The 14,851-nt window shown below is 48.8% G+C and overlaps 6 protein-coding genes across 6 annotated transcripts; 2 read left to right on the top strand and 4 right to left on the bottom strand.

The window, feature by feature from the left end:
- Positions 1-1,285: 1,285 nt before the first annotated feature.
- On the top strand, positions 1,286-2,462 carry BDV14DRAFT_162291 (uncharacterized protein). Its single transcript, XM_073766874.1, has 3 exons — positions 1,286-1,830; positions 1,938-2,126; positions 2,182-2,462. The coding sequence occupies exons 1-2, from the start codon at positions 1,377-1,379 to the stop codon at positions 2,024-2,026; spliced, it is 543 nt and encodes a 180-aa protein (XP_073633902.1). The 5' UTR covers positions 1,286-1,376; the 3' UTR covers positions 2,027-2,126; positions 2,182-2,462.
- On the bottom strand, positions 2,301-4,355 carry BDV14DRAFT_194724 (uncharacterized protein; the record flags this gene model as incomplete). The annotated part of the gene is made up of 8 exons (XM_073771998.1): positions 2,301-2,513; positions 2,563-2,589; positions 2,642-2,725; positions 2,775-3,089; positions 3,147-3,596; positions 3,646-3,775; positions 3,823-3,863; positions 3,927-4,355. The coding sequence occupies 8 exons, from the start codon at positions 4,353-4,355 to the stop codon at positions 2,301-2,303; spliced, it is 1,689 nt and encodes a 562-aa protein (XP_073633901.1).
- A 914-nt stretch (positions 4,356-5,269) lies between these two features.
- On the top strand, positions 5,270-7,171 carry BDV14DRAFT_194723 (uncharacterized protein; the record flags this gene model as incomplete). The annotated part of the gene is made up of 3 exons (XM_073771997.1): positions 5,270-5,407; positions 5,453-5,808; positions 5,860-7,171. The coding sequence occupies 3 exons, from the start codon at positions 5,270-5,272 to the stop codon at positions 7,169-7,171; spliced, it is 1,806 nt and encodes a 601-aa protein (XP_073633900.1).
- Positions 7,172-10,362: 3,191 nt separating this feature from the next.
- BDV14DRAFT_194722 (uncharacterized protein) lies at positions 10,363-10,917 on the bottom strand (the record flags this gene model as incomplete). Its single annotated transcript, XM_073771996.1, has 1 exon — positions 10,363-10,917. The coding sequence occupies one exon, from the start codon at positions 10,915-10,917 to the stop codon at positions 10,363-10,365; it is 555 nt and encodes a 184-aa protein (XP_073633899.1).
- An 884-nt stretch (positions 10,918-11,801) lies between these two features.
- Positions 11,802-12,963, bottom strand: BDV14DRAFT_186567 (uncharacterized protein; the record flags this gene model as incomplete). Its single annotated transcript, XM_073770833.1, has 5 exons — positions 11,802-12,097; positions 12,141-12,195; positions 12,274-12,600; positions 12,659-12,878; positions 12,941-12,963. The coding sequence occupies 5 exons, from the start codon at positions 12,961-12,963 to the stop codon at positions 11,802-11,804; spliced, it is 921 nt and encodes a 306-aa protein (XP_073633898.1).
- A 406-nt stretch (positions 12,964-13,369) lies between these two features.
- Positions 13,370-14,589, bottom strand: BDV14DRAFT_194720 (uncharacterized protein; the record flags this gene model as incomplete). Its single annotated transcript, XM_073771995.1, has 4 exons — positions 13,370-13,659; positions 13,716-14,063; positions 14,167-14,283; positions 14,343-14,589. 4 exons carry the CDS (start codon positions 14,587-14,589, stop codon positions 13,370-13,372), a joined length of 1,002 nt encoding a protein of 333 aa, XP_073633897.1.
- Positions 14,590-14,851: the final 262 nt, after the last annotated feature.

Here is a 14,851-nt window from a genome sequence, read left to right as displayed (position 1 = left end):
CGAAGCTGCACGCGTTTATAATGTTCCGCGTACGACACTTGACCAGTGTTTAAATGGGGTCAATTCTTGCAGTGAGGCACGCGCAAATTCCCATAAGCTGACCCAAAATGAAGAGGAATCACTTGTACGATGGATTCTCTCTCTGGATCAGCGTGGAGCAGCTCCGTGGCCATCTCATGTACAAGAAATGGCCAATATTCTACTGGCAAAGCGTGGCACGGCCCCTATCCAGACTATTGGAGAGAAATGGCCATACAACTTTATTCAATGCCGGGATGAACTTAAAACTTGCTTCTCTTGCCAGTATAATTATCAGCGCGCGAAGTGCGAGGATCCAAAGATCATTTCTGAGTGGTTTAACCATGTACAAGTTACCAGGATGTAGTACAGGATTGCTGATGAGGATATCTATCACGACCACCTGCAGGTCATGATCCCGAGCTTGACGAGCCGCGGGGGACCGCGGGCTCGACGACGTCAAACTGATTAGTAAGCGAGATCGACTTGGTCGTGGGTATTCTGCCGGTACGCCGACCGCCTACCCATCTCGGTCAGCCTCGCTCCGCGAGGCCCCTTCTGCGTGTTTGTTTACGATCCTCTTTGAATAGCTTCATGCTTTGAATTCCGTACTTAGAGTACCAGATAGATTAATTCAAGTCCTCTGATTGGCTCACCGTCTTAGTTATTACAAAATAAGAGGTCTGTATTAGAAAAACCTGAATGCATGTTTAAAACAGAGAGTAATCAGCTTATGTAAGCTTTATAAATATCATGCAGGAGGCTTAAAACTAATAATTAAGCAAGAGTTATGCTAGTGCGGCCATAGCAAGGTTAACAGTGGTTTAACCATGGTTAACCTCAAATTTGCGGTGATGGTGATGGTCATCAAATCTCATGACCATGACCGCATCTGCGGTGATGGTTATCAATCCTATAGCCGCGGTTGCGGTTATGCCGCAGCCTAATTTCAACCATGGTTGGAGATCCGCGCTCGCTCGGTGGTGGATTACGTTAGCTAGGCGGCCGTACCGGCCACCCAATGAGAAGAGTATCCATCGCTTCCCACTATGACGAATGGTTCATTCATAAGTCTGAAATGATGATATTCAATACTATGGCAACCGACGACGAGAATACAAAACATGATAGAGGCCACCATCCGCTGTTTATGTTGTGCATCACATGACAATGGCATGTGACTGGTATGGTGCCTAAGGCATTCGCATACTGTACGCGGAGGTCGTGACACCCACAATATAATAAGATCACGTTTATACGCCTTACACTTCGGATAATATGTTACATTCTAAACCTATAATTCAGAGTTGTGTGTAGCTGAGCAGTCACCTCTGCCTCACACCTGCCACGTATCATCCATGATAACCCAATTTATAGCCCCGGCAGCAACACATCCAAGCTGCAAAGCCACGGCCCACTGCATGCAGGGAGACCGATCCTCCACCGTTTGCCTCTGGCTTAAGCCCCATTTTAAGCCTCGTGTGGCTGAAGTCGAGGCTCAAGCGACAACCAACGCAGACTTCCCCTCATTTGCTCTGAACATCTCCATTCCCTTATGCCTTAGCCGAGCATCGAGCCATCCCAACCAGCTTGCGGTTGGTGTTTCCCTTTCGGTCAGCGTTTGGAGGCTTAGTGGAACTGATAGTCCAACCTGGTTTCCACCACCACCCCACAGCAGGTTAAGGCAGCATTCCAACCGATTCTTACTCAACCTCGGGAAACCACAGCACTGGCAGTCCCTCGCCTCGGGAGACAACCATACACCCCGGCATGAAGATAACCGTGCCCAAGATTCCCGGAGGGTGGACATGCGTAAGTCACCGCAATTGTCGTACAACAATTTTCTACCCATCTACGTTCGCGGTAAAGAATCTACAGTATGGAAAAAACAGAGATACTCATCCGGGTGCAACAACCAGTGCAAATGCGGAGTCCACAACGAGCAAGCAGCAAGCAAGTGCAAAAACTGCAACAATGGAAAATGCAACATGTGCACGAACGACGCTGAACTCCCTCCAAGATTGATTGAGCACCTTGACGGTGACTATGACTATCGCCCTCCGTTCATCGAGCAGCCGCGGCCCAATATGGACGGGTGGTGGGTTTGTGTAAGTGCCGTTTTGCGACGTATTGAGATCTACCATTGCTGATTGTTGTCTACAGTGTTCGTGCGGGAATAGTAATAATCCACGTCTATGTAATGGCCGATGTTTGATTTGCCATCATCATCGTTGTTCCACGTGTCAATTCTATTAATTTGGAGACGCAGTCTGCAATAAGGGCTAAACGGTTGAGGATGGGGGCTTTGTGGCGTGGGTCGGGAGTATTTTACTCAACATAACGAGGGGATTTGTGGTGTGTGACGATTCAGGAGACCGCTTGAGCCAGGCGAGATTGAACGAGATCATGACACTTAGTAGTGTGAATCCAACCAACGATCCTATGTATATTCTCCAATCTAGGTCGGAAGGTATAAAGGCCACACTGAAGCCCGCCTAGTATGGTAAGCGAAGCTAATCAAATAGTTGAATTCTGTGAACGTACTGTGGTAAGCCCAAGAGGAAGATAGAACTGAAGGCGAGTTAGAAAACCCCAACAAGATTGTTTCATGAAAGTCACATACTACGGTCACCTTTGTCAAGAGTCCTATGTTGTCCGCTTGAGCATTAGAAGCTCGAGCTTCCACAAGTGCTGAAGTATTGAGAGTCTCGATTGTCAGCACTTGCATAACCGCTATAGCCGTTAAGAAAGCTTACATTAGACCTCTTGCTTTCAAAAGCTATGATCTGTCGTGAGATAGTCTGATACATAAAACGCAACTCCGAGATATCGGTGTCAAGAGACTCAAGGTGACTGGAAAGCTTAGGCAAAAAGGCGGCTGGAGTCTCATCGGGGTGGAAAATGTGCAGATGTTTGTCGGAAAATTCATCCCACGCTTCGAGAGTTTTGATGAGCTGGTTGCTAAAGAGTTGCAATACCTGAATTGCCCATGTATAGTTGTTTGTAGTGAAAAGATCATCATCTTCGCCACTTTTGGGCGCAGTCGGAGGCCCGCCAAAGATATCCTCTTCCTAGATTGTTTTTTAGTGAGACGTTAGAGGATGTGAAGAAGCTGTATAGATGCATACTAATTTCCTAAATCGTCTGTCAAGGGTTTGAACAAGGTTTGCCCATTCGAATCTGACCTCACTCATCCTTCTGGATAGAACGAGGAGGAAATATTCTCTTGGATTCCATATAGGCACTGAGTAGCTTGACCCTTGTCCCGAGGCCGCATCCCTGTCTGAGCTGATATATTGTATGATATCCCCTGGCCCATTTTCGCAAAAATGGGTCTCCACCAAGCAATACAGAGTCCAGACCCACTCGTCTATGCCAACCAGTAGGACAGATATTTGGGCCTCATGGAAGAATTCCTTCTGATTATCCCTATAGTCGCTGAAATTGGCCTGGAATTCTCCTTTGCGTCGAGCAACATGATTGCTGCGAGAGGGAGCACCGGCTGGCGATCGTCTCAAGGCGAAGTATGGAATATGAAACTCAAAAGTATAAGTGCTGGCGGGACTGATGGGGTAACCCTTAGAACAATGTTAGCCCTCTGTGTAGTGAGATAGCATGGAGACTTACTATTTTGACACCAAAAAACGCTCTACCAGTCACATACTTGAAGAGAAACTCTCGAAGGGAAGGTGCGTATCGAACAGCGACAGGTAAAATCAGTGCAAGCGCACATATTGGGGATAAATCTCGGATATAGCTGTTTCGGTTAGTGCATCGAAACAACGGACATACTGGAAGTCTTACATGCTCCGGCGCTCCGGCGAACTTACTCCCAAGTTTAATCGCTAAGCTCATGGGTGTTGGTACTCATCCTTTCCCAAAGGCATAATATCGGGGTAATCTCATACCTCGGACGCCAGGGTGTCATAAAGTGCTTTTGCATTCAAAGCCTCGAGATGGATAGCCTCGCCCCCGGGCGGGTGTTGTGTGTACTCGGCCCAGTAACGAGAAGAGAGATTATTGAGCGGAGAGGGATCTCGACGCTCATCAAGGAGAATCGTGGTTTGCGCGTCAGCGGACATGCCTGATATAGGGATCGTTCCTTCCAGTTTAGGAATGTCCTCCTCACTGCGCTCCAGAAATTCTCGTAATGCGTTATAGCTGTATTGCTCTGGCATCAACGTGTGAACTCGCTGCCCAAGGAATATGTCTATCCTGGTATAGCCTGGCAGGGAGTCGAATTTCTGGTTCTCAATATTGTATAAGAGCTTGGATAGGACAGGATCGCGCTTGGTAAACTTGGGATCCCATGAAAGAAACCTTCGAGTCGGGAGCATTGTGCGTAGGCTGTAATGCGGATCAAAGGTGTACAGGAAGGTAATGTCGACTGAAGTAGAGATCACATAGCTTGAAGGCGAGAGCTGCTCTCAGGCTTACGACATGCTACTGCTTGCGCTGTCGCAAGGCTGCAGAAAAGCGGGGTAGTTTAGCCTTGTGCTTAGAGAGGGTGTTTTCTACATTCCTCAAAATATTAGGAATGATATTCCAGCAACGGCTACAGTTTCCGCGCAATAACACCAGCTAGAAGGGCTGGCAGTCTAGAAAATGTGTTTTGCTTCCGGCTTTGCAGTAAGCGTCTTATTCGAGAATAACTCAAATTTAGCATTGTATTGATTGAGAACTGTTATCGGTCAACCGTAGTAAAAGGCTATCGCGCAGCCTTACGAAATACTTTTCACGCTGTTAATTCGCTTCATACCCTGGGCGTACTGATTACGCCCGCAAGGCAGACACATGCTGGATTCTGTCAGATTTCACTAGTCCCTGTAGGGATATCATGTGAAATAGTCTAAGCGAGGCAGAAGAGATACTGTCTCGATGCCCAAAGAGGGGTATATACAAAAATCTGAGGATATCAGACAAATGCAACTCATTAAAGCCCTCAAAAAAATACCATCGTATTTCTGACAGATTCCGGAAGAAACGAAGAGATATGGCGTCACGCTGGCGGGTATTCTGGAGTGAAAAACCTGGCAAGAAAAGTCAAAGCCACTCACCATGCCTGTGTGTCCGGGACTGATTAGTGGGTTGCAATGTTTGCTTTTGCGAGGTGATCTGGCAGCCTTGTGGATAATGCTATGAGGTCTAAGCCTTCGATCACTAGCCGGCGGTTCACAAGCCACGCATATATACTGGTAGGTGGCATCTAAGGTTTTGTTACTCTACGGTTGCGTGTTCAGTTCCCGCAAATATGTCTGGTGTTGGAGAGGCAAGCGGTGTTATTACGCTTGGGGGTGCAATAATCAAACTGGCTCATTTTGTGGAAGTTTTGAAGCAATCATCCGGTCAGCTAGAAAGATACGTGGTTGTTCTTCGGAGTATTGATCGAGTGAGTTGGTTCCTGCGCAATTTGGGCAGACGTTAACCTTTCCAGACGACCGACTTGATAGACTCGCTTGCCGCCGCGAGTAGAGAGAACTATCAACTTCAAAGCCTTTCCGTTTTCTTTAATGGTGATAAGCATAGCCTTATATCTTCTTGCAAGACGAATACGAAGGCCATCCTGGCAGACGCTAAAAATTTGATCGAAATCTGCAAACGCGCAGAAAGTAAGGGAGCCCAAGATACAATCAGGGAACGGTTGCGACGGTTTTTTAAAAACTCTGTCAAAACTGCGAGATGGGTATTCAACGAGAGCCACATGAAGGAACTGATCAACGCAGCTACACAGCTGGAAAGCTCATTGTTCATGGCATATAGCTCACTTATGCTGGCCGGTAATGAGATACGGTATGTATACTCAACAGCGTTATCTGTTTCTCCAAGCCTAAGAATACATAGGCAGTCAGATACCCAATCAACACTCAAAGCACTCACAGATACTGTGACTCGACAGATCCAAAACTTCGTCGAGTCTCAGAAAGAATATCAGAGAGATGATATTGATGTTTTACGAAGTGTTGTCCCTGTCGAGCAGCCGGAGCCGGAGGTCAAACGGCCGTCTTCGTTATTCGAAAGGGGTAGACAAGCCCTCTCACTCCGTGGTGGCTCGCAGGCTGGAAGAAGCACGACGAGCCTTAGAGCGGATGAAAGTATCAAAAGTACCAATTCCCAGTCTAACTTCGTGTCCAGCGAGCCTGGAAAGCAACATCTCCAGACCATAGCAGTAATTAGGAATGATGGTCGTATGGACTCGAGTCTCGGAAACTCCGCGCAGGGTGAGCTTGCTACGGGTCTCTTTGAAAAAGGGACCGGTGAGACCCCGATCGAGACACCCTTGAGTCACACCAATAGCCTTGAACAGCTTGGTGCAGCTGGTGCAGTTGCTGGCATATTCTCTCTTGCCCGTGTTAAAGCATCCACTGAGAGAACGGAAGGTGTCGTTGGTACTGAGACGCAGGTCCCAAGCACTCCTTGTGATTCTGCAAGAACCAGACAACCATGGAGAATTACAAACAACTCCTTATTCTCCACTCATCCACCACCTATGGCAACCAATGACAAGAGCAACCTGACAGCTGATGCGCAAACGACACTGTCCGTGAATGGAACAATTGACACTATTGCCAGTACATTAGCAGCTGGCATGGTTAAATTCTGTGTCAAGACCATGACAGTGCACCACGACGGGTCCCTTTTTCTGATACTCAGAGAGCCCTGTCGTGCCGAAATTAATGACTGCGGGCATATAAGCTTAATATCGCAGTTTGACATTGACTATCAAAAGCCATCCGGCATTTACAGCGTGTCAATACTCCGAGGTCCAGCACGCAGCATCTTATTTCCGGCCCCGGCAACAATAGCACGGTCGGTGCTCTACGGGTGTCGAAGTGGGGATACTCATACAATAATACTCGAATCGTACGGTACACAGAAGCAGTCAATATCACCACAGTTTTCGGCGCAGACCGTTTTAGCCGTTTTGGCACAGTGGGAGGGGATACCGGAAGGGGAGGGTCGCGAGACGCAGACTGCTCCAACTGGAGATATGGCACCGGTCTATGATGCTAATCAGGGCGACGGGATAGAGCCAGTCAACTGCTTGCCTCGAGAGGATAACCAATCTGGAAAGCGCGACAACGAGGACAGGGTCGGTATTCATACGGCGGCTGTAGCACTCAGTGCAGGGTCTTTTACTCTTTGTCAGGATTAGTCCATCACAGTCGGTCCAGGCAGCAAAAGTTTTTGTGTCTGGTGCCTGAAGTGATGAGCTTAGGTAGCCAATCTCCAATCAGTTACTGTAAGCGAACGAGCACTAAGGTTTAAAGCTAGTCAAGACAAGCAGGTCACCCGAGGCAAGTGAGGCAGGTGAGTCGGCGATAAGATCTCACCCTGTCTATTGCTTCTCACCCTAATCTCACCCATTAAATATTTACTGCGTATCATAAAGCTAAGATTGAATGGAATTTGTACATACGACCACAGGGTGTGGAGAACAGGGCTTCCCGTCCGCTCAGCCGTACTTAAGCCACACGCCGGCTGGTTAGTAGTATGGTGGGTGACCACATGCGAATCCCAGCTGTTGTATGTCTTTGTTTTTGCGTGCGGGGACGCAAGACATGGACTTTTTGTTGATTTTTGGTGGAGAAGGGAGATTTGTGGATATACGTAGCGTACAGCCTCTACCTGGACCATCGCCATCAGGCTGTGTGACATCGAGATTTGTAAGGCGAAAGTGGAAGTGGGATTGCTTTGACTCATCTATATTAGGGAGGGATATAGAGTAATCTTTTTACCCTGACTGAATAATTCATGTCTTCTATGTGTTTTTACATAGTACCTGCGGGGACGGGATAGGGCTGCTTTTCCCTAAACATAAGCGGCCCTTTGTCCTGCACCACCACAGCGCGCATCTTCTTCGACATAGCAGTTACCCCATCTACACTGCGCACAGACGCAATCTCATTCTCCGGTGTGGTTTCTAACTAGATCGACAATAACGGAAGCACCGTGCATTTCTACAGCACAGCCTTCTTCCATTTACTCGCAATTGAAGTTCCCAGAAGCAGCACCACTGATCCTACGATAACAACAGCCGGAAGAATAATCCACGGCCATCGAACATGGATGTATCTCTCTTCTCAGAATCCCTTCCCGGGAACCTGCCTACCATGTTTATTCAGGGGGAGGGTATCGGTGACACTGGTGGCCATTGAATCGAGGAGTTCGCTGATATTGCTCCTGCGTATGAATGGTGCCAGCCTCAACGTATCAGACATCGACATGTTCCACGTAAGGGTACCCGCTGAGCTATTGAGGAGGCTCATCATTAGCGTTTCGAAGCTGGTGAACGTCAGACTGCTCATGTAGTATTCCGGGTCTTCTGACAGGGTTGTCGAGCCGTTTGGCGGGGTGAAGTAAAAAGGAGTATCACCGTGGTTATAGATGTCATCTCTATTTTATGTTGGGGAATGAGTTCCTGTGTTTTAACGGCCTGCCCTAAACTGCTGTCTCGGTTGGCAGGCAGATAGGAGCTCGCTGCGTATTGTCGTTCGAAGAAGTATATAGCGCATTTAGTCATGACTGGCTTTGTTGGGGGTGCTGTAACATTCGATAGAGTGTAGTCAATTGGGGTGGTATAGTCCACCTCAGTAAGGGAGACCATGGGGCCCTGAATGTCGAGAATTGGGACGCCCGCCCTTGGAGACAAACTCCATGGGTGCATAGACAACTGAACCCCACTTGCATTTGCTACACATCCCCAGTGTAACAAATTCTGGGAATTCGCAAGAGCCTGCATTGCATTGAGGTTCAAGACGAGTGTGAGCCTCCATGAGGCCGTTTAAGATCGCAGTTAGAAGCTCCGGCGGAAGCTCCATATCGACATCACTCTCAATTGGCTCCGCCTGGGTATACCATCGCTGTGAGGTGTGGGTAAATGCAGTAGCAGTCAGTGCAGGAACCGTCCGTGAAGGGAATGTCAAAATCTGCTGTGCGAATGGATCCACTGCGAGAGCCAGAACCGTAAGGAATGCCCCAACATAAGCCAGGATTCCCGTTCTCGAGCCAAATATTCCTCTCAGCAAAATTTCCAAAGATCCCCAGGATCCCCTGCTCGCCTGGTCAAGAGATTGTATATGATATAGTGGCGCTGGGTTTCGAAACAGGTTCCATTTCAGCTGGCCCAGACAGGAGGACACTGAGACCAGGAGTGCAGATTGTGTGATTGTGACAATAACTTACACGACAGTATTCGGGGCCACGGTATATTGTCAGTTCGTATATGAAGTATTGTTTATTTCGACAAGAAAGGCGACCAATAGAGCAAGGCCCACGAGGACTAGGGTAGTAGATCCGAGTTCCCATAACCAGGAGCCATCCCAATCAAACCTATGTCGCTTTGTTTTGGTATCTGCCCGAGTTTCCTGTGTATGCTCAGTCGTACAAATTGTTTCTGAAAGACGCATTTTAGTCTCGCTGGCCAGGCACTCAAACATCTCGAAACTGAGAGTAGATTCGCTCTCGCCGTTGTGTAAAGTCGAATATGACGGGTTAGTTGGCATTGTGGCATCTCTTGGCCCACCAATATAGGATGGCAGAGAAAGGGTGACGGGCTGGGTTCCTGAGGTAATGACGGGAAGAAAAGGAGTGAAAAGGGTCTTGGGCAGAAGGCTGCGGCCATGCGCGGCTGAGCCTCAACAATGCCTACACAGTAGGTAGTTCTGTCGATCAACAACTCGCATCGTGCCAAGCGCGCCGGTGCTTGAAGCCATGGATCGCACAGCAAATGCCAATCCAAGGCTGCAAGAAAGGGGAGATTTGGGCGCAGAGTTGCGTCAGGAGCTGACTAGGGCATACTCGCCTACTAGCTCTAATCTCGCCCAGATCGCGATCGAAAGCAGCCTCACCCGCTAGCTCTCCCGCGGTTGGCTAGTAGTACGTGTATCTCTTTGGGGGTGGCAATTTCTCGAGTACCATCAAGAAGGAAGACCGAGTATATGAGCCTTGCCCGGTGGATCGGCTTGGGTGAGCGTGGAAGCAACGGTCTAGACTTGCCCCTCTCCCTTCTACAACAAGCAAGAACATTTCCCCCCACCAAGGAAGCCACCTCTCCACCCTGCCTGTCTGATCATACAGCATGGAAAACCCATACCCGTTCTTCTTCGGAGGGTATCATTATTACGAAGGACGTCGAGGAGTAGCACAGAACGTATAAAACCAAGACCAGATACCCACTAAGGATTGAGAATGCTCCAGGTATACCCTTGACCGTTGATACTGAATGCCCCAGGCAAGTATATACCCCAAAGACGACTAACTACCGGCTCTGCCTCCAGTCACCCAGTTCATATTAAACAGTACAGCCAGAACTGGGGGTTACACTCTAACATAAGAGACCACCACTCAAATACCCCCCGGCGGCCCCGGATACCACTCACACTCGGGTTCCTCCCAATTGTCCGAGAACTCAATCGTCTCAAAACAAGTCGGCAACCCCTTCTCAAGCGTATCAAAGAAAACAAAATTTGCCTCGCCCCGGTTTCCCCTCCACCACCCCTGCATAGCTGGCTTGAACCCCCTCTCCCTCATGAGATCCTTTCTCTCGCGCATCGGGCGATCATCCATCCTAAATGCAAGATGCTGCACGCCCTCCTGGTTTCCATGCGTATCTAGGTACTCCTGCATAAGCGTTTGGCCCTTGACAGGCTGCATGATCTCTAATACGGGTTGGTTGTTGTCGTCTGGTGGGGACGCGAAGGCAGCGAGGATCTCGAAGAGGTCAGAACCTTCTTTGTCACGGAGTTGTTGTTTTGAACGGTGGTGGAGTTGAACCTGAAGACGCGGAATGGACCTAGGTCTAGGCCGCTGAGGTTGTCGAGGGTTTTGTAGAGGTTTGGTGTTACGATGCAGGTTTCGTTGAGGGTCCCAGGACTGGGGTGGTTTTTGGTTTGATGTCATCGTTAGAGAATGGAGCTCAGACTTTAGATGTTAAGTGAGGAGGTGTAGATGTGATCTTTTGACGGTTATTGGATATGTTGAGCCTTGGGCGATTGTATACAAGGTCGACAAGGATGGTGTTGAGTACTCAAATTTTGACGCAATTGTGACGGTATCTGTCACTAATTTACCTGGATAGTAAATAGACTTTATAGCCCCGTCATGACAATCGGTAATGCATAAAAGCAGAAGGTGGAAATGGAAATTACTCCACTGAGCCCGAGGACTGAACCCAAGGTCACTACGCCACGTGACCAAACCAAGCCCCCCATCTGCCCTAACTCATCATTCGTTTCACCCTTTGGAGACCGGTTAGAGGCCGGTTATGAACAATGTCAATCGAAGAACCATGTTAAATGCCATTATGTATTCTGATTCAGAGACATAGCTAGCTAGTTGTTGTAATTGCTATCCTCTGTGTCATACTAACTATACATAGATACTAGAATCTATGAAACCTGGCGATTAAAAGTGTGAATAGTCTTTGACGATGGTTAACTATAAATACGAGGACCGTGATGCTATTACACAACAGGACTAAAGGTATAAGCTGCCCAGACAAGTTCTATACAGGAATCAATTCTCTGCCTTTGCTTTGCAACCCTCAATTTCACCTTCACCTTTTATCTTCAACTTTATCTTCTACTTCATGGCCACAGTCGCCGCAATTGTCACAGCCACTACCACGAAAAAACCTCCGTCTCCCTCAGAAGCCGTTCACAAAGTATCCAAATCCCACGCCGATTCCTCAATCCCTTGAACTCAAGGTTCTCCCCATCAGGCTCCTGCCCAGGAGACTTATAAAGGTCCCCCAGGAAGCACAGAAGCCTGTCGAACCGGACCTTCTATTTCTCTTTCTCCGTCCCATTGCGCTGGGCTGTTTGTATGTGCGAAAGAATAAAATCTGCACACCGCGGAAGGTCAAAGAATAGACGGGACTTCCAGAAGCTGGATGGGAGGTTCTCTGCGCAATGCCTGAAGTCGGGGCTTGCGAGGCTGGGGTTCAGCACGGAGGGAGTGGGGAGGAGTTCCAAGATACTTAGCTGGAGTTCGCGCGGGAGTAATGAGAGGATGTTGACGTTGACATTGGCTTTGGGAGGCAACTGAGCTGGTGGACTTGCCTTCGCGAGTCTGGCCATGACTGGGAATGTGAAGGAATAGCCTGGTTGGGTACTGGTAGATACGCGGTCGAGAAGGAGGTTGGCAATCAAAGGGACCCTTGGGGTCTAGTACTGTGCACTAAGATATGCAATCAAGTTAGAAATCTCTCTTGAACGCGCTCAATCCTCTAGTATTCCCTACAATGGAAGAACCCACCATAGACCCCTTCACCAGTATCCACTCCTGATAGCTGGGATTAAACATCGAGCCCGACCAACTTCCATAATCTGTTTTGAACGCGTCCCCAAACCCCCAATTGACAAGGCCATTGTTGCGATCCTCCAAACCAAGCTCCAACCACTTCCATAACCGCCCCAGGTCAAGGCCTTGAGCTGGTGATGAACTTGTGTTCAGGTGTCGATAAACACGCTCCAACATCTTAAAGCAAGTATCGTGAACCAAGTAGCCGTCGATATTGCAGTGCAGAGCATTAGTATTCTCAGGGTAATGGAACATGCCGCTATCAATACCGCCATGCACTGCCTAGGTAGAACGCGAGTCAGAAGGCGAGGTCTGAAAAAAATTCGGAGTCCTTCCTCACCAGCGGACTCAACACCGGCACCGTCCCTTCCGTCTCCGTAAACTTAACCGTGTCCACAATCTTCGTCGTGACGAGCCGAACAGCGTCAAGCCACCTAATCTTCCTTGGAGGAAGTAACCTTGCATCGTACCCAAAGTCCCGCATGCTGGGCATAAAATCCATGTATCTATATTCCATATGGTCGAAATCGTCTTCTTCCGAGTCAAGGTAATTGAGCGTGCTGTCTGCGAGTAAACCACGCCATGTGGGGGTGCGCCGCAGATGTGGCAGAAGAATGAAAACTCTGGCCCGTCGTTGTATTGCATTTTTGTTTTGCGAAGTCCTGGTGAAGGGCAGTATTGGGAGCGCGAAGGGCAGAAGTGGATGGGGGAGGGGAAGTGGGAGTGATCTGGCTTCTGGCAGGAAACTTAGTTATAGCTTGTCCTTAGTCACCAAACGCTAGATGTGCATGCAGGCGGCAGATTCATGGGTTGCCCTGAATTTAATAAAACACTAGCTGGCACTTAGAGGAACATTGCAGCTATGTCATCGACCCTAAGTACTAGATTAGGGCGCTGTCGTTAAATAGAGGTCAAGGATCTCCTTATCATTTGTATCTCAATGCTGTACACATTAACACAAAATATAATCGCCCTATTCATAGAATGCTGCACAGGATGCGCTTAGATCATCTCAAATACCACTTCTCAAAGGAATTCCTACTCTAACTAACTACGAGGACACGCCTACATAAACCGCATACCCAATAATGAGCATATCACAACCCTCTCCAATTGCCGGGTTCCACTTATACAACTGCGCAAACGTCACATCGTACGTGGACTGGATATTCGCGCACGAGTCGCCCGCTTCTACAGTGTGGTACTTGGTACAGTCAGCCGCGATGCCTGTTTGTGTGGGGGCGCCGGGGCCAGTTGTTGATGCTGTGGCTGTCGCCGTAGACGTTGGACCATCCACGCAATATGCATAGCCAAGCCACAGGTTCGAGCAGTCGCTTTCAACTAGAGGCTGTTTTGCTAGAAGAAGAGAATGGCAAGACCGGGATCGAGTATCTTACAGCTGGGATTCCACGCGTAGAACTGCGGAAATGTGATGCCGAACTGATTCTCAATTGTATCGCACCCGTCACTGTCACCGACGGTGTAGAACTCTGTACAGCCTGGTACTGTGTCTGTCTGGGATGGTCCCACGCTTGACGAGGTTGTGGTTGTGGCCGTTGCGGTGGTGGTCAAGCTTGAGGTAGGGGAGCTGGACGTGTCGACGCCAATGCACACGGCGCGGGTATCGTGGTAGGATAGATTCCGGTAGAGCGCGGCGTCGCAGTCTGACCCCATCCACGTGTTCCACGCCAGGAGCTTGGCTAAGGTAACTTGAGAGTCCGTTGCAAGTGTGCTGCAGTCGTAGACTTTGATGGGGAGCGTGTTAGTAAAGTGTAGAGAAACTCGGGACGGTAATGGGTGGTGTATGGAAGTAGCTATTCTTTCCCCCTACGGGAGGGTCAAACTCACCATAGATGCCGTTCTGGTAGCCTCGAACGCGCGTGAAGCAGTTACACGTCGATATTGTTTCGGGCTTTGTGGCGTTAAGTTCTAGGCAATTGGTATACTCAGGGCCTGTGTCTGCATCTGGGAAACGGTTAGTGTCCGCGCGATTTAGCCATGTTAGTTAATTGGGCACAGCTTACATGGATTGCTGCCATTTCCAACGCAGTAGCTGTAGCCAGCTTCAAGGACACAATCTGTAGAGGGAAGACTCGGGTTCCAGTCTAGAAAGTCATTCAGTGAAATGGCCTCCGAGAACGTAACATATCTGCAGTCGTTGAGATCGTTGGTGCTGTCATAGTTACGATAATCAGTGCAGTTACTTAGCGTGCTGGACGCAGTAGGAATCGCTGAGCTCGTTGCAACGTAGCCGGTGGTGGGCGTCGACATTGTAATGGTGACGGACGGGAACGTGGCGGAGGTGATGGAGATGGAGGGCGTGGGCGATCCTGAGATCTAGATTTTAAATCAAATAAAATGAACACCAAGCAAATCAAGTAAAGGCGCTCGAAACTGGCAAGAACGAGGATATCGATAAGATGATGCAGGATGTTAGAGTGGTATGAACTCCCTTCCTGCGCCCGCGGATCCGTATCATGCAATGACCGAAGACCACATCACTAGTCTTCCATGCTAACCTATTCCTCATGAC

Source organism: Aspergillus stella-maris, assembly GCF_047715825.1.
Source record: "Aspergillus stella-maris strain CBS 113639 unplaced genomic scaffold BDV14scaffold_1, whole genome shotgun sequence".
Classification (NCBI taxonomy): Eukaryota; Fungi; Ascomycota; class Eurotiomycetes; order Eurotiales; family Aspergillaceae; genus Aspergillus; species Aspergillus stella-maris.
The sequence above is the reverse complement of the archived record's forward strand: the minus strand, read 5'-3'. Positions and strand labels throughout refer to the sequence as shown.

Coding starts and splice junctions, on each gene's coding strand:
- BDV14DRAFT_162291 (XM_073766874.1), top strand. CDS start 1,377: ATGATAACCCAATTTATAGCCCCGGCAGCAACACATCCAAGCTGCAAA. Junction 1,831..1,937: donor TTCCCGGAGGGTGGACATGC/GTAAGTCACCGC, acceptor TGCAACAACCAG/TGCAAATGCGGAGTCCACAA.